This window comes from Pleurodeles waltl, chromosome 6 (assembly GCF_031143425.1).
Source record: "Pleurodeles waltl isolate 20211129_DDA chromosome 6, aPleWal1.hap1.20221129, whole genome shotgun sequence".
Taxonomy (NCBI): Eukaryota; Metazoa; Chordata; class Amphibia; order Caudata; family Salamandridae; genus Pleurodeles; species Pleurodeles waltl.
The window spans coordinates 52,319,238-52,339,614 of NC_090445.1; the positions used below are offsets into that span (position 1 = coordinate 52,319,238).

Below are 20,377 nucleotides of genomic sequence, written 5' to 3' on the forward strand. Positions count from 1 at the left end.
ATTCTTGGATAAGGTTTACAGTTGGTGTCGAATTCCTCAAGGGTTTTCAGAATCACCTTCCATCTTCAATCAGATATTGAAAAGGGATTTGGAATCATTGGAATTGCCTTTTAATTCAACTTTAGTACAGTACATTGATGATTTGTTGATTGTGTCCAAAACAAAAGATGACTGCAGGTATGATACTATTACCTTACTGAATCATTTGGGAAAGAATGGACATAAAGGGGGTCATTCTGACCCTGGCGGTCACCACGGGAGCACCGCCAACAGGCTGGCGGTGCCCCGTCGAGCATTCTCACCGCGGCGGTTCAGCCGCGGTCAGAAACGGAAAGTCGGCGGTCTCCCGCCGACTTTCCGCTGCTCGGGAGAATCCTCCATGGCTGCGGAGCACGCTCCGCAGCCATTGGGATTCTGACACCCCCTACCGCCATCCTGTTCCTGGCGGGTCTCCCACCAGGAACAGGATGGCGGTAGGGGGTGCCGCGGGGCCCCTGGGGGCGCCTGCAGTGCCCATGCCAATGGCATGGGCACTGCAGGGGCCCCCGTAAGAGGGCCCCACAAAGTATTTCAGTGTCTGCAAAGCAGACACTGAAATACGCGACGGGTGCAACAGCACCCGTCGCACCTTCCCACTACGCCGGCTCCATTCGGAGCCGGCGTCCTCGTGGGAAGGTAGATTTGCCCTGGGCTGGCGGGCGGCCTTTTGGCGGCCGCCCGCCAGCCCAGGGCAAATCTCCAAATACCCTCCGCGGTCTTGCGACCGCGGAGCGGTATTTTGTTGGGGGTAGACTGGCGGGCGGCCTCTGCCGCCCGCCAGTCTCGGAATCACCCCCAAAGTGGCCCCAAAGAAGCTACAGTACTGTCAGAAAGAGGTGAAGTACTTAGGCCATCTGATTGAAAAGGGATCAAGGAGACTCTCCGAAGAGAGAGTGACAGCCATATTGCAGATTAATCCCCCGACATCGAAGAGAGATGTTAGGATGTTTTGGGGAATGGTGGGCTACTGTCACCAGTGGATTCCCAACTTCTCGATTATCTCCAAGCCTTTGGTGAGATTGACTGTCAAGGAGGTTAAGGATGGCACAGATACCCTAACCATGTCCGAGAAAGAGTTGAGGGCATTCATCGAGCTGAGGGAGTGTATGTGCAGGGCTCCAGCTTTAGGTATGCCTGACTACACAAAGCCTTTTGTAATGTTTTGTCATGAGCGTGATGTTTGTTCTTTGTCTGTCCTGACACAGGTCCATATAGGTGCAAACCGCCCAGTAGCATATTTTTCAGCTACTTTGGAACCAGTTGCAGCAGCCTTACCGGGTTGTCTGCATGCAGTTGCAGCAGTTGGTCAAAACCTTACTCAATGTGAAGGCACAGTGATGGGGCATCCCTTAACAGTAATGGTCCCACACTCAGTCGAGATATCACTCACTCAAACAAAGACGCAGCATATGACAAATGCTTGTCTGACAAAGTATGAGACAATTATATTGGGGTCACCTAATGTGTCATTGAAACGCTGTACTGTGTTAAACCCGGCAACTTTGCTTCCCAATGAGAATACAGATGTTGATGATGCTGAAGAAGTAGAACATTATTGTCTTGAGGTAACAGAACTGTGCACCAAACCGAGACCTGACATTAAAGATACTCAATTGGAGGAAAATGATTACATTATCTTTACTGTATACTGTGTATACAATAACTGGTATCCTGGAAGCATCTTGGCTCGAAAGAGTGCACTCTGCTCAAGTGACTGAACTGGTTGCTCTTACTAGGGCATGCCATGCCGCTGACAAATTGAAAATCACCATCTATACTGATAGCAGATATGGATTTGTAATTGTCCATGATTTTGGTCAGCTATGGTCACAGAGAGGTTTCATGACCTCTTCTGGTTCTCCAGTGAAAAATGGTGAAAGAATTAAGGAGCTGTTGCACGCGATTCAGTTACCTCTTGAAATTGCCGTGGTGAAATGCAGCGCTCATGTGAAATCTCAGGACTTTGTGTCAATAGGAAATGGATATGCAGATCAAGTCACAAGGTTTTGGCATTGAACTGTATATCGTTCAAGGATCAGTGGGAATTCTTACCTGAAACTGAAAATGAGACATGCGCAGGTTATGCGTTGAGGGTGGTTGACACAATGGAAGAGTTGCAGGGACGTGTCAGCAGAGAAGAGAAACGTTCTTGGCTTAAAATGCAATGTGTACAAAGACCTGATGATTTGTGGGTTTCAGATGAGGGAAAAATGGTTTTGCCTAACAGCATTTTGTCACAGTTTGCAAGGTTTTACCATGGCCAAGCACATATTGGGAGAGACACCATGATCAGGTTGCTCAAAATTGATTGGTTCAATCCAAAATTCAGACAAGCTGCAGAAGCAATCTGTCACAGGTGCATCATCTGTCAGCAGATGAATGCAGGGAAAGGGACCGTGGTGAATTTGAGCCACATTGGGAGAGCAGGAGGTCCATTTAGCAGGATGCAGATGGATTTTATTGAGATGCCTGTGTGTGGCGGTCTGAGGTATGTGTTGGTGATTCTCTGCATCTTTAGTCACTGGATTGAAGCTTACCCTACATGTAGGAATGAAAGTCTTACAGTAGCGAAGTTGCTGCTTAGGGAATTGATACCACGTTTCGGGTTTCCGATCTCTTTAGAATCAGACAGAGGAAGTCACTTCAATAATGAGGTGGTTATGCTCTTGTGTGCAGCATTGAACATTGAACAGAAGTTGCACTGTAGCTACCGTCCTGAAGCCTCAGGACTAGTGGAGCAGATGAATGGTGCCCAGAAGTCGAGAATGGCGAAAATGTGCGCAGCTACAAATTTGAAATGGCCAGACGCATTGCCCTTAGTACTAATGTCAATGAGAAACACACCCAACAAGAAAACAGGACTGTCTCCTCATGAAATTCTCATGGGCCGAGATGATATGGTGTTGGACTACTGCAAGGGTCTGGCTGACGTGGTCCGCTCTTTCTCTCACCAGGTGGAAGCAACCACACTGCCACCGATTAATGATCCAGGTCACAATCTAAAAGCCGGTGACTAGGTTGTTGTCAAGAAACACGTGAAGAAGTCGTGTTTGGAGCCACGTTGGAAGGGGCCGTATCAAGTGATACTGACAACTACTACTGCTGTGAAATTTGTGGGAATTCCAAACTGGATCCATGCCAGTCACACAAAGAAGGTGACATGTCCAACTGATGAGGAACTTGAGTTGTCGAAAATAACAGCTACAGAAAAGGAAGTCTCAGGGCCGGAGAGTAATCAAAGAGGAACTGAGACTGAAGGAGAGCCCGTTGAGGATGGCTTGGTCACTCAAACAGCAACCAAGATCCAGAAGGGTGACGATGAGCCTATCTCAACTGAGGCACCAGGAGGACCGACCCAAAGAGAGGTTCTCCCAGAAGCAGACAGATACAGGTTTGAAGTTGAACCCCGGACAGACCCAGAAGGCAAAGGAGTTGAGGCAGAAGGCAGTCAAAGTGTTCAGACTCCCACTTGCAGATCCATCAAGAGAAAACACCATAGCACAAGAGGAGGGCATTGAACAGCAACCTGAAAAGCCGAACAGCAAACGAACGCTTAAGGGAGATAAGTGGCCAGCATCACAATCTGCAAGGGAGAAAGTGGTCATAAATGAAACCATAGAGGAAGAGGTTGATACCACAAGAAAGGAAGATCTGAGTGAAGGAGAACTGCAGGGTGACCACAACTTGAAAAGAACGAGAATAGCAAACAGAAGATACGTAGGTCCTGAATGGGCCTATGCAACCTCAGCTGAATGGCAACAAGAGTTCTTGGCTTTCTGTTTTGATCAAGAAGTTCCAGGACAATATTATGGTACCTGAAGTTGGCTACAATTAAGGAGACTGTGTTAAGTTGAGATCGAAGAAAGGGAAACCTGAGAAAAGAGACTGATAAATTACCAGATGTGACATTGTTAACCTGGATTGACTTTGAAAACCGATTGTGACAAGCTGCTAACTGGATTGACAAAAAGACCCTGGAATGAATGAGAAAGCTGCAAATACTTGCTGAAGAAAAACTTTGCTTAGCTTTGCGGACAAAAATAAAGTTTCTAGCCATCCTCAAATTTAGTTGATTACTTATAGTACTTTACTTTCTGATTCTTTACAGATCATGCCTAGGTCAGGAGATGACGTTGAGGGGAATAAGTGCTGTAAATATTTGGGTATTGCTTTGGGTGTTATGTGTGTATTATTCATTATAGCCTTGTTTGTGGAAATGCGTTTGGTGGATGAGAGTGAAACTAACAATGCTACAGTTTCTGAGACTACTACTCCAACACCGTGGGATAAGTTTCAGCAAGATACGAAATATCTGCATGACAAAACTAATACAAAAGGGGAGCTGTCTACTAACGTCTTCTATCGCTTGCTAAGTGAGTATGTTGACACTATGGATGCAAAGGCTTGTTATGTGTGTACACAAATCCCTCTTTCAATCCAGGAGGGAGTTACATATCACAGCTTGCCATTAACATACAGAATTAGTTGTATTCTGCTACTAACGCGTTTCTATAACCAGGAAGAAGTGCAATATTTTTACTCGAATTATGATTTCGTGTTTTCTTATGTGCCTATCATAGAAGATTTGAATAGTGTAGCTAAATATTATGCCATAAAGTTGATTAAGGGATTCTTCGAGCCTAGAATGACAATTAGTACATCATATGCGCACCGCAATAATTTGACATGCTTGCTTACATCCATAGAAAAGAGCTTTTTAGATCACACTGAGGATAGAAGGAGGGTTTTAAAGGGAAAATTAGAAAAGGGCTTGCAGCAAAGAGCATTCCTTAGTAATAGCAGTAATGGGGTTAGGGAACAAGGGAAGCTAGCTTTAGATGCAAACCATGTAGGTAGGCTTTGCATTACGCGACCAAAATCATATTATGACAATGTGTTTGTGGGAACGAGTGAGTGTAAGCATGTGCTTTTGTTTCAGAATAAATGGACTTTCATGCTAAATGGAATGGATCAAGCGATCCCAGGGGTCTATTACATTTGTGGACTTAGTGCTTATTACCGTCTTCCAAACGGATGGTATGGGACATGTTATTTGGGAATAGTTTTTCCAAAGATCTATCAACTAGATGATCTAAAGAAATTTCCGAAAGTGACTGAATTACTTCGAGCTAGACAAAAGAGAGAAACTGCTGCTGGTGTAGTGGGAGATATATTTGGGGCAATAATTCCTTCAGTGGGAGTTATTTTGAACTCCATAAAGATTCGAAAGTTGTCTACTATTGTGGATAACATGCTGACAAACTTCACAGGGGCTATACTCCTGAGGGATACTGAACTTGCTGCGGAGAGGGCTATGACTCTTCAAAATAGGCTTGCTTTAGACATTCTTTTAGCGAAAAGTGGCGGGCTCTGTAAGATGCTTAATGAGCGTCACTGTTGTGCCTACATACCGGATAATAGTAATGAGATTAGAAGTATGCTTACTAACCTAACAAGAGACAGTGCAGATTTGAAGGAACTGAAAGAACCAGCAGTTTGGGAAAAGGTTGGAGAGGGTTTTGCGCATGTGGGAAGTTGGTGTAGTAGTCTTTGGCATGGGTTTTTGGGGAAACTAATACAGGGAATAGTAATCGTTTTGGCTTGTTTATTTGGACCATGGTTGTTGAGCAAAATTTATGAAAGAGTTAAGGTAAAATTGGCAAAACATAAAGCGAGGAGGGAAGAAAGGAAAAGGGAGAAAATGTTCAGAGCACGATATGAAAAGGCGAAACAGAAAGAAGAAATTGAAATGAAGGAATTGAAAAGGTGAAATGTTTGTTAAAGAAGGGATTGTGTGATGACAAGTGTCATCAGAGGAGGGATTGTTGGAGTGTAGTTATTATAATCAAAATTAACAATTAAATGTTTGCAGATTAATGTATAATGATGCCGCATAGAAAATGTATTGCTGTGTTATTCTAAACGTGTGTTCCAAATGTTCCCACGGGGAGTGGCCACCAATGTTTACGATGATTAATGAAACTGAATAATAATGAATTATTGATGTACTAATGTATGATTTTGTATTAGTGTTAAGAGTTATATGTTAAGAGGTTGCTAAAATTAATTACTAGGCCTTAGTTAGCATGAGTCGGGGCCTAGGGGCCGGTCTCCTATTAAATGTGTTTTTCTAACGTACAATGTGCTGACTTGCTGAAGGACATGCAGCTGTACTTTTCCAGAAGCTAGAAGATGTGTGTAATCGTAGTAAATTCTTTCTCATGAGACCCGACTTGCTCAAGGAGACATTCTTGCCGAATGCAACAGTGTAAACTTGCAACAGGTACAAGGTCGCCTGAACTGGTATAGACAATGGAACTACTGACGGAGCCTGCAAGAATAAAAACCTGTACCTGACATTCTACCCGATTGAGACGTCAATTACAGGAGCCAATAAACTACATGAGAACTGTTCTAAAGTGACAATCCTAATGAGGTGACTACCTGATTATTGGATGGAAATAATGATGCACCAAAAGTTACCCAATTTGAAATTAGGAGACTGTACAAGGATGATATAACCCCGTGGCACGAGGAGAAATCAGCCATTCCGAGCCACCTTTTTGCCCTTGCCATTACGTGCCATTCTTGCTGTTACCTAGTCACTTTGTCACTCTGCCTAAAGACTTTGCTGTCGGACTCTTCAAACTATCCTTACCCTTGCCTTGCCCATTCTATACTTTTCCTCCTTATGAGGGAAGTGTCCCTTTTACCTGTCTTGCTGATACTTTGCTGCGTTTCCTGGCTGATGGTGAATCAACTGATGTCCTGAGGACGAAGACTGACTCTGTATGCTGACCCATTACGGAGGGTAACTATATAACGATGAAATTGTAATTGCCTGTTTGCCTTTCCTTTCTAGGTCCCAACTGCTCTTTTGATAGAGGCCATAGTTAGATGTTTTCTAAATTTGTGTTGCTAAATTGTTTTGCATAAAGCCCAACATGATAATGCTAATTCGAGGTTAGTTACGGAGTTCACTAAAACGGACCCAAATAGACAAATGAATGAATCTATGCTTTGTTGAATAATGCGCTAATGATACTCTGCTAAGATTAACCTATGTTGACGCCATGCTTTGTTCTAATATTTATGATCTTTGCTTTGCTGAAATCTTTTTCGAGTTGCCATATTGTGACATTGCTGATGTGTTTCCTAGTATAGAGACTAATAAACTTGCTAGTAGAGTGAAATCAATAGGGAATAAAATATTGTTAATCTTACTAAATTTGGGGTGGTTATTCATGGCTGAAGGGTCATGGTGTGATTACACTTTATTAATGCATTATCTAAAGTGGTTTTATTTTGACATGTTGGATATTGGGAAAATTATTGACCTAGTGATTTCTACGCTGATTAATTGTCTCGTACTAAGGTGTCTTCAATCAGGGTCAAAAGATTCATTGGCCTAAAACGAGTCCCAGTTTAAGTAAACTATTTAGGGCGGGACGCGTTATCAACGGCACAGGCAGGGTGGAAGTAAGAGGGGTGGCTGGGGGAGGTTAGAAAATATTAATAAAATTAAAATAAAAAAACGAAACTTACCTGAACACCGCGTCGTGCCGCACCCCGCTCCTCTACCAGCTGCAGGAAGGCACAGGCTTGACGGGAGGCCAGAGATTCCATACAACTAATAAGCCCATGTGGCCTTTGTTCAATGCCACTAGAGGTATCACAAACATTGGAGAGAGAGATCTCTATTCCATAGCCTTTAAATAGCTTGACAGATTGTGGATGAAGGGTTTGTGGAACTTTGCTTGAACATGCAACAAACTAAAGCAGAGTGGAGGTCCTAAAGAGCAGGGGTGGACAGAACTTGTGGAATTTCTCGCCACAGAATTCTGCAGAGTTACATGAAAACATTACAAGATTCAGCGGAGGTCAGTGAAAAAGTGGAAATCGGCACGGTGTGCTGCTCATGCTGATTTTAGCACTGGGCGCATGTTCCATGCAGTATAATTAGCACAAATGGCACAATGCGTCATGGCAAAGGGTACTGCCGTTCAAGTTGATTTCACTGTTGCACAAGTAGATTTTATACTCAAGCAGCAGCTTTCTAACTGTGAATGGTTGCAACCGCACGCAATTGTTTGCTGTAAGAAAATCTCAAAAGTTGCCCTCTTAGCGTATGAAAATCTTGCTAGGGAATGCCAATTCTCTCTCACCAACTTACTGTTGGTGAGCTGCACACAAGAAAAAACTCCACCACATGGCGGTTGGTGGCATTTGTCCAGAACTCCGCTTTACAAGCATAACGCAAAGTGGCCAAAACTCTGCCATTGGAGAGGAATTTATTGCCCACTCCTTCTTACAAGATACACTGTCCTTTTTTAGGAGATAGTGATGACTTTGTGTTTAAGTATTGTGTGACCGTCTTTTATGCAAAGGATCCATTGTTGATTTGAGTGAAGGAAGGTGGCAATCATTTTGGAGGCTTATTCAAATTTTACTGCTGCACAAGGATCCAGATAAAGAAGGAACTAATTGTTTCATAAAAGCTTTGGCAGTGTTGTATACTTAAATCAGTGACAGGTTGGACTGAGGGGGTTTCATGTTCTTGCGTATGGCAGCAGAAAGAAAAAAGTTTGACTCTGGGGCAGAGAGCCTTGATTCACTTAAAGAAACAGTTGTTGAAGTCTGTCAAAAAGTTCTTAGGATCAAAAGATTCCCTAATACAAGCATTGTGGCTTGGCCAGTTTTTTAAGTAGCCTACTGAACCTTATGGTGATAGTGTTTGAACCTCCCATACATCTCAGACATTGGGCTTTCTGGGTCTGAAGATTCCAGCATTAATTTAATAGCACTGGTGTTTCAGAGAAAGAATGTATAGGTAGATGTTTGTGTGATGGTGTATGGTGGGCTATGATATTATACATTATTTGATAATTATAGAATAAGGGTAGTGATTCAATAATGTGTAGGATATGGTAGCCCAGAGATGCAAGTTGTGGTGTGATGATATGGTAGAAAAAAAAACACACACATGCAGTTTATTGGTGTCCTTTATATGGATATATCAATTCCAGGATGGTCAGAGTTTTACGGCAGACAAAGCTAAGTTACTAGGAGGGGATTATTAGACAAGACACCACCTAGATGACAAACAGGCCATTCATCATGGACACCATCTAGTGTGTCTTCACCTCTCAATTTATCAGCTGTGACAACAATATCTTATTTGGTGACTTCAACATCCACTGGGGAGATATGGGTAACAGTTATGTGGACACTTATACCTCCTTTCGCAATGCCAACAATCTCCAACAACACTGTCATAAACCTACACACCACAAAGGTGCCATTCTGGATCTGATAATCTCCAACTCCCCCTACCTACAGACATATGACCACATCCCTCTTGACTGGTCTGATTACATGCAGAACCCATTCTCTAAAACCGGCCTTCACACCAAAGCATATGGGAAACACAAGAAAGAGCAATTATGGTTAGAGACACATCCAACCTTGACACACAAGCCATGGTCATCATGGCTTTTCCTACCCTAACTGCGATTACACCTCATCTTGACATCAATTAGGCCACCAACAAGTTTGAACTCAAGCATGGTTTCCCTTACTGTCAAATGTGCACCCGTAAGGTGCAAATTATCCAGACCAAAACCCCCTAGGCGCTGGCTCTCTAAAGAGTTTTATGAAGAATGAAAGTTTATCAGAAAATACTAGAAAGAATGGAGAAAAGTACCATCTTTCCTGAGCATGACTAATCTTTGCAAAGCGAGAAAACAATACAGCAACCACATCCTCAGAGCTAAATCCTCCCATATCAGAGCCCTTATGAATTCTGCAAAGTATAGACTGAAGCGCCTGTTCAAGGTTATTGCACAGTCTACTAACTCCTCTATCACTATGGCTCCTAAGCCATCCATGGTCCATTGCAACAACTTTGTGGATTTATTTGATAAAAAAGTGAGAGACATCCATCTTTCACTTCCCATCAACGACTCCCTTGAAACGTTGAGTCTCTAACATGCAAGGCACCACAATCATGCTCATCTTTCTTTCCAATCTCAGTGCAGGACCTACAACGAGCTGTCTCCAAAGTAAAACTCTCAAATCATAAGCAGTACACTATTCCAGGCCCTATCAGTAAATCTCTTGCCACACACCTACTCTCCATATCGACCACCATGGTCAATTCCTCTCACAAAAGGCCTCGTCCCTGAACGATTAAAAATGTGTAAAATCAACCCACTCTTAAAAAACATCATCTCGGTCCAGACAACCTGAACAACTACCGCCCAGTCTCCACACTCCCATTTTTAGGCAAAGTCTTCAAAAGTTGTGTAGCAGCCCAAATAGCCTCACACATCCAAACAAACAACCTCGTACATCATTACATGTTTTATTAAGTCCTAGACACGGTCCAATCAGGTTTCTGCCGGATTCACGGTACAGAAACTGCGGTCATCCAAACGGTTGATGACTCACATAGAATCCTAGACTCTGGCAACTCCTGCCTCCTGGTCCGCCTAGATTTATCTGCCGCATTTGACACTGTCAACCAGCATGACCTCCATTGTATCCTTGAAATACGCATGGGATGTGGAGGCACTGTCCTCAACTGGTTCTCCTCTTACCCATCAAACCGTTCCCAAATTGTGAAAATGGGCAACTCTTTCTCAAGACCAGTCACAGTTCACAAAAGTGTCCCTCAAGGTTCAATCCTCTTCCTGACTCTCTTCAATCTCTACCTCGAACCACTATGTGCGATTCTTAGAAACTCTGGGATTCTCTTCCTCATCTAGGATACTCACAAATACTTGAAAATCTCATACCCGGAGGACTTTGTTCTGCTTTCAAATACACTCTTAAAGATTCAAAATTGGATGTCCAACCACAATATAAAACTCAACCCAAATAAAACAGAATTTCTTTTGATCTCACCTCCGAAAGCAAAAATGCCAGCACAAGAATGGATGGCCAACTTTCCCACCTTTGAAGGCTGCCTCGCCATTGTTATAAGTGCTCGATCATTCGACATCAACCTTGAAAATCACCTCAATCTTCACAGCCACATTGCAGCCATTGTGAACAGCACACAACACCAACTTAGTCAGCGTTGGGGCATCAGACAATAGATTCCAGAACAAGACCTCAAAACAGTGGTGCAGTCTCTTGTTCTCTCTAGACTATGTAATTGCCCTTCTCTTAGGCATTCCCAGAATTCACCTAGGCCCACTGAGAGCAACACTGCATGCTGCTCCACGCTTTCCCTTAGGTCTCAAGAAATTTGACCACATTTCCCCTGCCCTGCTAACCCTCCAATGGCTCCCCATTGTAGCGCGGGCCAAATTCTAAATCGACTGCACTCCTCACACAACGCTGCACTCCTCCTCATTCTCCTATCTAAACAAGAACCTGAAAATCTCCGGAGAACATAGGGGTTCCAGAAATGTCCAATCTCTTCTCCTGGAACCACTACATTCAGACAAGAATGATACATGAACCAGTCTTTCTCTGGTAGCGCCACTAGAATCAGGAACTCTGCCTCCCTCACACCATCTAACCGTCTCCCCAGCAACCTTCAAAAAGGACCTCAAGCTCCTCCTATTTCACAGACATCTTGGTTAATTCACCATTGACCAGACTAATTTACTTTCTCCACTGACCCCTGATCTGCTTTCATTTAACTGTTCATGTCCTCTGCCCTATTGTTGTAACTGTCTCTTGTGGTAACTCCTGTACACAAACACTGATGTAAACATCTCAGCTTAACTACTATTAATGTAACCCTGTACCCTATGTGTTGAAAAGCACTCTGATGCCTTCGGGCCATGTCCTTGCTACCTCAAATAAAAAAAATTAAACATTTTTTTTAAAAAAAGGCTTTGTCAAAGATGATGGGCGAGGACCTGTAAATGAGAAGCTTAGAACCAGTGGAGGTGTTGTTTTTGGACAATAAGATCACAGGTTGAATGCGCTGTCATTGATGACATTGCTGTTGACTAGCCATCATGCATTCGCACCAGTGCCGAGGTCTTGTGGAGGAAGTTGTGGACTCTAAAAGGCTGAAAGGACCATACTTAGCAATCAGTCTTACATGTGTTTTTTGTTCACAGTAACTGTCTTCCACAGCCAGCTCTCAGGGAAGTAAGTCCTTGCTTCAATAGTGTCTTCGCCAAAAAAATCTTCTTCCTCATCTTCTGAAAGGGCTGCGAGAACAGAGGAGAAGTTAGACTGTATGAGCTTATAAACATTCATCTTGGAAGAGATGTTGAATGTGTGGGATGAAGGGGATGTAGCACATTAATCTCAAAACCCTCCCACTCCAGCATCACATCAGCACTTTTCATTTTGTAAATGGCTTGTGAACCCCTTTGCTTTTGAAGTGCCTGACAACCCAGCCCCAGATTCTTCCTGTAATGTTTGTAGAAACATTCTATAAACATTTACTTCCCTTCACATTTATGTCTCATGTCCCTGTGTTGCCTAAAGGGAGTACTGTGTCCACCTTTGTATGATGCATCCATACATTAAAAAGGCAGCAAAATGTGAAGTTTGATGCCAGAGTCCATCATGGGGTAAAGGACAATCAGAGAGAAACAGTCAACATGTGGAGCACAGTAGCGGCAACGGCGCAACAAAACTTAAAGGGGCTGTTAGAAATAGGGTCTTTGGTTGGCAGTCAGGTTACCCCTGTCCAAGCAAGGACCCTCACTCTAGTCCGGGTAAGTCACACACAATCAAAATTATCCTGTGCCCACCCTCTGGTAGCTTGGCACTGAGCAGTCAGGCTTAACTTAGAAGGAAATGTGTAAAGTATTTGTGCAACAAATCATGCAATCACACAGTATAAAACACCACAAAAATACACCACACAGGTTTAGAAAAATATAGAATATCTATTTGAAAAAATGTAGGTCAAAACGATCAAGATTTGATTAGTACACGTTGAAATATCACTTTAGGGAATGATAAAAAGAGTCTTAAGATCTTAAAAGCAATAACTGTCTCTTGCAAGCACAAAGTGGACCGCAGAGGAGGAGATGTGTGGAAAATGGGGAGGTGTGCGTCGGTTTCTCCAAGTGCACACAGATGATGCGTAGATATTTTTCATGCAGCCAGGGCCTTGCGTCAATTTCTAGTGCGTGGACTAGGATCCTCTTTGGGTTGCAGGGTATTTGAACACCCTAGGGACAATGCAGAGAAATCCTGGGCGTGCAGGAAGAAGTCAAAGGAGCTGCATAGATCCGGTGGGTGATGGGGGGGAATTTCTGTCGCACGGAAGGTGCTACGTCGATTCTTCTCGCAGGAAGTTGGGCTGCGTCATTCCAGCTCAGCTATGCGGCGATCCAGTGGGCCATGCATCGAAGTTCCGGCCACAACGCTGGCGCTGCGTCGATCTCCACTCTGGGAGCTGGGCTGCGTTGTTCAGGTTTGGCATGCGGCTATTTTCTCAACGCGATGCAGGCTGTGCATCGTTTCTGGCAGGCTGTGCATCGATATTTTGCTGCACAAAGAGTTTTTTGCATAGATTAAGTCTTTTTGGACCAGAGACTTCTGGAAACAGGAGGCAATCTCAATCCAAGCCTTTGGAAAGCACTTCTCGGCAGAGACAGGGGGCAGCAAGACAGCAAGGCATTAGTCCTTTTCAGCAAAGCAGTCAGGTGAGTCCTTTGGGCAGCCAGGCAGCTTCTCTTGGCAGATTGCAGGTTCTGGTTCAGAGTTTCTTCACCAGTGGTATCTTGTCCAGAAGTGTCTGAGTTGGTATGGACAGAGGCCCTGTTTAAATACCCAAATGGGCCTTTGAAGTGGGGAAGGCTTCAAAGAGTGGTTTTGAAGTGCACAAGTTCCCTTTTCAGTACAGGTCTGTCTGCCAGGGTGCAAGTAGGGGGTTTGGCAGTCCATTGTGTGAGGGCAGGCCACTAGCCTTTGAAATGTGTCAGGCCCTCCACCCTTTCAGCCCAGGAAGACCCATTCAGTATGCAGTTGAGTGCAGGTGTGACTGAGTTTGTGATTATCTGGGTGAAATACACAAGGAAGCTGTCCACCAGCCCAGCCCAGCCCAGACCAGACGTTGATTGGAGACAGGCTGTAAGGCACAGGTGGTTTTAAGTGTAGAGAAATGCTCACTTTCTAGAAGTGGCATTTCTAAAATAGTAATATAAAATCCAACCTCACCAATATGCAAGATTTTCTATTGCCATTCTGGCCATACTAAATATGACCTTGTTACCCCTTTCATATCAGAATACACCACTCAAAAACTATATGAGGGCAGCCTAATGCTAGTCTATAGGAGCAGGCCTCACAGTAGTGGAAAACGAATTTAGGAGTTTTCCACTATCCGGACATATAAAACGCATATGTACTTGTTCTGCCTTTTATCTACATAGCACCCTGCCCTATGGGTTACCTAGGACCTACCTTAGGGGTGACTTATATGTAGAAAAAGGGGATCTTAAGGCTTGGCAAGTACTTTTAAATGCCAAGTTGAAGTGGCATTGAAAATGCACACACAGGCCTTGCAATAGCAGGTCTGAGACATGGTTAGGAGGCTTCTTATGTGGGTGGCCCAATAAGGGCTGCAGGCCCACTAGAAGCATTTAATTTACAGGCCCAGGCATATGTAGTGCACTTTACTGGGGGCTCAAGTAGATTAAATAAACCAATTTGGTATGAACCAATGCCACCATGTTTTAAGGGAGAAAGCACATGCACTTTAGCACTGGTTAGCAGTGGTAAAGTGTCCAGAGTCCTAAAGCTAGCAAAAATGAGGTCCGGAAAAGTAGAGGAGGAAGGCAAAAAGTTTTGGAGTGACCCTTCAAAGAGGCCATTTGGCGCACTGTGGAGTAAAGCGGCATAGAGTAGATTGTTTCAGAGTAGAGTCAAATGGCATAGACTATAATGGTGCAGGATAGAATGCAGTGGCATACAGTAGCGGTGTAGAGTGCAGAGGTATAGAGAGCATTGTTGCTGAGTAGAGTGGCATAGAGGGGAGTGGTGCAGAGTAGAAGGGAGTGGCCTAAACTGGACTGATGTATAGTGCAGTGCCGAAGAGTGCAGTGGTGTATGGTACAAAGTGCACTGGCAAAGAGTAGGGTGGTGCAGACTAGAGTAGAGAGGCATAGAGTGAAGTAATATAAAGTGTTGTGCCAGACATCAACAGTGCTATAGCCGGCCCTGGTGGTAGGCTGTTGTTTCGGTGGAACATGTTCACCTGTTTAATTGTTGACAAAACATACATCCACCAAATAGTATATAAACTATGTTTTAGCAAAGACAGGATGTTTAAGGCTGTAGTGTAATGCAGTGGGTTTCTGGGTTCCAATTTGTAGTTTTCAGAAAAGCAGTTATTTGTGTTGTCTAGGTATTTATGGCATGGTGCTACTGCACGTGTTGCACATACTGAGGCTACTGCTTATTTAGTGTAGTTGTGTACACTAGACATTTTTGCTTGCGAATGCAAGGGTTTGATACTCGTTCTCGCTGACTGTAAACAGAAAGATCGTTATTGTTAGACTTGACACGCTGAGGTATTGTTTCCCCAAACATTTTGCTTTTTCTACACGGTTTTGCTGATTCCTTTTAAGTGCCTTTGGGGCCTTAGGCGCTTTCCCACTGTGAATTTAATGCGAAAGCATGCACGCCTTCCCCCCTATGCCAAGAAAGTGGTGCTGACCAGTATGTGCACATATGCACACTGGTGTGCTCCTATGTACTTGGCCTGTCACAGCAGGCCTGAATAAGCACAATTGCACCCGTGTGGTGTTCTCAAAGCTTGTGTAGAGCCTGCCCCTGCAGGATTATGCATCACCACGGTAAATGTGCCCATGTAGTGAAAGAATATACATTTGTGTTTTCACTACACATGAGAGCTGCTCTGCCCATAGGTTAACGTGGGGATATGTTACAATTGATCCTGAACTGCAACAGTGGATTGCAGTGAAGCAGCCTCATGGTGTTTACTATTATTGGATTCACAAGGAAAAGGTAAAGGCAGTTTTGTCAGTAATGCTCTAGAAATGCCAGTGGGCATTTCTATGTGTTCTAAAAACTCTCTTTTGGTGACTTATAATTCCAACTTAATTTCACTGAAGGATGTGGGAAGCACATCTGTGCATCCCCAAGGGACACCCATAATACCTGTGCACCTGCAAGGACAGGCCTGTGACAGCTGAAAGCCTGGCTGGAAAGACTGGTGGGATAGGTTTTGATACTTGGCCTCTCAGAGCCAGATCATGGCCCAACTAAAGATAATGATCTGCATTCCATGGCCCCATGGCAGACAGACCTGAAATTTAGGGGAGACATCTGTCATTCAAGGGGGAACCCTTTAAACCACCCCCAACTTCAAAAGCACACTTCAGTATATCTACTGGTACCACACTTCAGCAACTTAGAACTACACTTGCAAGAATGTAGGACGGAGGCGCTGGACTGCTTGGTGCACAGTACCAGAGAACTCTGTTATGCACAAGGAGTATTTACTGCCCGCAGGAAGAGACTGTTCAACCTACTGACATTGTGGTTGGACTAGGCTAACTGGTCATTGCAGTGTGGCACTCTGAACTGTGCTCTTCAAGGGTACAGCACTGTGTCCTCTGTTCTCTCATGAAGGTCTCAGGGACATCAAAGACCTCCTCAGAGGGAGCTACACCTTCTACTGGTATCATCTAGAGAGCAGTGCCCTAGTAATTATTCACATTGTTGGCTGGACTTCATCAGGCAGCAGCGGTCCGAGCGCAGAAGGAATTATATTATCAGTTTTGCCTCGTTCGGTGTTTTCAAATTATTGCCCGCATTTCAGGGAGTGGGGCCCCAACATGTATAAGCCGCTGGTTTGTTCTGAGTGGATTCACCAGTGCTGGACCCTGCTTGGTCCGCATTTGTCGAGTGCGTCACATTTCTCTGATGCAGCCACCAACTGCATGCTCATTCTTGTCTTAGGTGACGACTCTCGGAGGTGTGGGCGTCCCAGGAGCAGTGCCGTATCCTACTGCGTACTGCGTGCGGCTCCGCTGAACTTTTGTGTGTGTGTAGTTGGATAATCTGGTGCGACTCAAGTCATTGCATACCAGGCGTTGTGCCTCCTTCCAGGGAGGCACAGAAAGGGAATCCTTCTTGTTTATGCTCAATGATTGTCTGGTGGGTCTCAGGTCTTCGTGCACCAGATGTTGTGTCTCATTCTCGGGAGGTACGACATTGAGCATTTTGTGTTTGTGATCGGAATCGCACTGTGCGACTTAAGTCATTGGGCACCCGATGTAGCGCCTCCATCCAAGGAGGTTCGGACTGGTATCCCTTTGTGTACAACCGGGACCGTCTGGGGCTTCTCAAGTCATCACACCCCAGGCATTGCGCCTCCTCTCAGGTAGGTGCAGGATTTAGTAACTATTGTGTTTGAGAGTGCCTGGCACGGCTGGATGCCACTGTGACCAGTATGTGTCCCCATCAACCCTCCCCGTGTTTTGCAGACCTGGGCCAGTGCAGGAAGGCACGGTGCAGAGACCTCTCAGTGAACTTCCTGAGTGGTGTCCAAACCTCCATTTGGACACTGCTGGTATCTCTTCCTTTCCCCTCCATATTGTCCCTAGTGCCTGAACAAGAGTGACTCTGGCTGTGTGCGGCCTAGCACCCGAGGAAAGGCTGTTTGCATCTTCAGCTATTGAAAGGCAGGGTAGTGGGGCCAGATGGAGGTGAAGGAATGGTTTGGAGCCCAAAGGGGGTCTGCAAGTGCATGACAGCTAACCTGCCGGATATCAATGCACCACATTAGAATCCTGGAGGCGAGTGTATGCGAGTGTGTAAGTTACAAGCCAATTGATATCCATGGTACCACTGGGTGGTGTGCAGTGAGTGTGGGAGCGATTGTGGGTGATTGGTACACTGCACGACAGTGTTGCCAGTCCTGTTAATTCTTGTGAGAGGTCTTACAAGGTTGACCTTAGATTTTACCTGTACGGTCCAGGCTGCGGAGCTAATGTCAGGTCTGCATTGCTCTGTTTGCATATATTGCTGCAATCGTTGTGAACTGAGGTGCTCCCTAAGACTGTGTATAATTGAGTTGGGGTAATCGCTAGAGTGGGTCTCGTGCTGACAACATTTAGCACCTCATGTGGGTGCTGGGAGGGAATGTATTATTTTTCTCAAGTGTGCATACTCACAAATGTTGTTTTAACAGTTAGGCCTAGTACTGGTAATGTTGTTTCAAACAGTGATTCTTGCCCAGAGTTACATGTTACTCATTCTGTGTTAATTAATGTGTGTGTTTAATAGAAAATGTATTTGCATACACCTCGTGTGAGGTCTCTTCTGTGAAGCTCAGAGTAATTGTGTGCTATTGCTATGCCACTGATTTGCACACTGCACATGTGATAAGCCTGCCTGCTCTGTGTCGAGCTAGCCAAGGGTGAGTGCAAATGGTGAGTGTAATCACCAATCCCTGATGGGAGTGGTGAGTCCTGGCAGGCAAGGGCCTAGCCACAGCCAGCCAGAATGCGCCGCCTCTATCATTTGATGGTCAAGTGGTGGGATAGGATTTACAAATGCTCACCATCACACAGTAACTAACTATGCACCACTATTTAATGTTTGGCAAAAAGCGATCCTTTGTTCCTAAGGCGTCACCAAAAAGGGGCAATGAGGTAACTGGGGAGGGGTAAACTAACTTTCCCCATTGACCTTAATTTTTTCTTCCACATGTCTGTTAACATGTCTGAAGTTCTACCTGAGGTAGAGTTTGAGCCAGCTGACTTGGACACCTACATGGTGGCAGACCTCAAGGAGGTCTGCCAGGCAAAGGGGGTGGCTTACAAGGGAAAGGCCAGGATAGCGGAATTGCACGAAGCCTTGAGAGCCTGTCAGAGGCCCACGCTGTGGTGGAAGTGGATAATGGGGGAGAGTTGGAGCATGGGAAGGATCAGAACAGGGCCACGGAAGCCCTGACGGACAACCTATTGAGGGGGAGGACCCTCTTTTGCTAGACCTGGGAGGGCCCCCTAGGAACGGCAGTAATGTATCCTCAAGAAGCCTGTCCCCAGATAAGCTGGAGGACAGGAGGGAAGAAAGGAAGGTAAAGTTGGAGCATTCCAGGACTGCCAAGGAGCAGGCTCTAGGCCTTGCTGAATTGGAAAAAGAGCAAGCCCAGGCAAGATTAGCTAGAGACCAAGCTCTGGCTGTAAAGAGGCTAGCCAAGGAAGAGAAAAGGATGGCTCATGAGCTCAGCCTCAGAGGGTTGGACATAAGAGCCCTGCTAATAGGGTCCAACAATGGTAATGGTGGCAGCACCCCTACAGTGTCTAACAGTGAGAGTAGAGGTTGAATCCCAAAGGATATGGTACAGGATTACCAGGTGGGGATGACATTGACAAATGGTTGGTAGCCTACAAGGTGGCCTTGAAGGTACACCGGATCACTGGAGGGAGCTAGGAATGTAGTTTATGGTGCTAGATGCCCCCCCCCATGGGGAGGGACACTCTGCTGACCCTAGATGTGGAGGACCAGACTACCTACCCTGTCATGAGGGCTGTGCTAGTCAGTAAGTTTGGACTGAATCTGGAAAAATACTGCCAGAGGTTTAGGGCCAGTTACAAACTGGCCACCCAAAATTGAGTTGACTTCATAGACTATGCGAGTAAGGCACTGAAGCATTGGCTGTTGGGCAGCAAGGTAAATTACTATGAGGGATTGTACAACTTGATTTTGAGGGAGCAGCTCCTCAAGATCTTTATTACTGATTTGTGCCAACACCTGGTAGACAGCCATCTGATGGATTGCCAGAAGCTTGTTGAGGGAGAAGAACTCTGGGCCACCACCCAAGTGCCAAGAAGATCACTGGGGGGACTCCAAAAAGAGGGCCAGGGCCCCCCCAAAAGAAAGAGGGGAGTGACAAGAAGAAGGAGTCTTCTACCAGTCCCCAGAAGCATCCCCTGGGAAAAGGGCATAGCCAAATCCTCAATCCAGTCCCCGAAATAAAACATCCCCTAACAACAACCACCTCCAATGACCCCTGGGTGCTAAGAGTGCTACGGGTACAGACACTACAAGGGAGATATTAAATGTCCAAAGCAAGTGCCACTGTCCTCAGGAGGAAAGGCTCCCATTGTTGCCAATGTAGTGATGGAGGAGGAGGGAGACCGGGTATGGGGGGCAGTGGAGTTACTCTGGTGTCCCTGGGTGACATTGAGATGTGCCCAAGATCCATGTAACTGCTAACACAGTGAAGTATAGGCAGTGGGTAACCACCAATGGTAAGGGGGTAGAGGCTCTGAGGTATACAGGGCCAGTATGACTATGGTAAGAAGTCAACTGATCGACCCAGTTGTCGCAAGTCATTCCGCAAGCCACCCACCAAGTGGTGGTGGCTGACAACAGC

The 20,377-nt window shown here is 45.2% G+C and overlaps 1 protein-coding gene across 1 annotated transcript in view; it reads right to left on the minus strand.

The window, feature by feature from the left end:
* Positions 1-20,377, minus strand: part of LOC138299178 (complement C4-B-like) — a 541,079-nt gene that overhangs the window by 237,405 nt on the left and 283,297 nt on the right. Inside the window, exon 18 of the mRNA XM_069237273.1 lies at positions 12,101-12,212. Coding sequence (XP_069093374.1) covers positions 12,101-12,212 — 112 coding nt within the window. The remainder of the gene's footprint in view (positions 1-12,100; positions 12,213-20,377) is intronic.